This window comes from Anarrhichthys ocellatus, unplaced genomic scaffold (genome assembly GCF_004355925.1).
Source record: "Anarrhichthys ocellatus isolate YVR2014 unplaced genomic scaffold, GSC_Weel_1.0 scaffold88, whole genome shotgun sequence".
NCBI lineage: Eukaryota > Metazoa > Chordata > Actinopteri > Perciformes > Anarhichadidae > Anarrhichthys > Anarrhichthys ocellatus.
This window is the reverse complement of record NW_022280118.1, coordinates 130,201-131,449: the sequence shown is the minus strand read 5'-3', so window position 1 is coordinate 131,449 and position 1,249 is coordinate 130,201. Positions and strand designations below refer to the sequence as shown.

Sequence of the window (1,249 nt, the reverse complement as noted above, 5' to 3'; positions counted from 1 at the left end):
AGAGAGAGAGAGAGAGAGAGAGAGAGACAGGGAGAGAGGGAGGGTTATCACAGTGGAGGTGACCGGGCGGGTTGCTCAGAGGTCAGTGGTGGCCTTGGCGGTGAGGTCCTGGATGCGGCTGCTGTTACAGTTTTTGCAGAGGACGTGTCCGTCCAGAGGGTAGCAGCCCTGGTTGTCCCCCTCTGAGAGCAGAGAGCCGCAGTCCTGCAGGACACAGACACACAACAGAGCGATTAGCCATGCGCTCACCTATCGGGCACCTTCGTGCTCGCGACCCTAAATGAGACGCTTGCTGCTGCTCAAAGACACAGCCAGCGTCCATGTTACAGGAGGCTGAAGCCAGTGTTTTGGGTTTTCTAGCAGCTGGTGAGTCTGGAAGTGCTACTACTGGTTTTTACAATCAGACATAAGACCCCTTTGTCTTAACACTTTTGGGTTTCTCGTTGCCCCAACGACTCCTACAGAGGCACATTCTTTTCTCGAGCTGATTACTCACATCAGTTTCCATTTGTATCAATAACTTGAGCTTTAGTTTTGAATCAGCAGCTTCTGTATTTGAATCGAGCAGCTGGTGAACAATAAGGTGTGGCCAATGTTATTTCAATGTGTCTGATACATATTCAATCAACAGTATGGTAAATCTAAGTCTTGGATCAGACTCAGACATTTCCAGAGGATGGTAGACATGCTAAACATGTTAGCATTATGACGTTAGCATTCACATTACAAATACAGTATGTATCTATATATATGTTGACCTCTCCATCTAGATATTCTCTATTATTTTTCTATAAGCTTTTTCTCCACTTCAGCCCTTTTTGGTAGAGGCATAAAAGTAACAATGTTATCTAGCTTTGCTCTGATTGGTTCAGTCTGGGAGAAGATTGACTCTCAATTATCAATAATAAGATCCCAAATGGTACCTGAAGGAGGATTGTACTTGTCTCTTGCTCTGCTCACCGCCGCCTGAAGAAGAGCTCTTAAATGAAAATGTTGTGTCTATTAAAGTGCCCTGTGTGGACCTTTAGTCTGACTCCAGCCTTCAGTGTGTGTTTGATCTACAGCCTGTGAAACAGTGTGTGCTCTACACTCTTCTTACAGGGTGATACCCACACAGACAATTCCACACAATACAGACACACACATTGCTTTTAGCATTATTTTTCTCGCTGTCTTCTAACACGGGGGTTACACTCTCAACATCTCTCTCTCTCTCTCTCTCTCTCTCTCTCTCTCTCTCTCTCTCTCT

The 1,249-nt window shown here is 45.4% G+C and overlaps 1 protein-coding gene across 2 annotated transcripts in view; it reads right to left on the bottom strand.

Moving 5' to 3' along the window:
• Nucleotides 1-6: 6 nt before the first annotated feature.
• lpp (LIM domain containing preferred translocation partner in lipoma) overlaps nt 7-1,249 on the bottom strand; it is a 118,885-nt gene continuing 117,642 nt past the window's right edge. For both annotated transcript variants that reach the window (XM_031875323.1, XM_031875322.1), the window contains one exon: nt 7-204. In XM_031875323.1, coding sequence (XP_031731183.1) covers nt 76-204 — 129 coding nt within the window. In that variant the 3' untranslated portion in view covers nt 7-75. The remainder of the gene's footprint in view (nt 205-1,249) is intronic.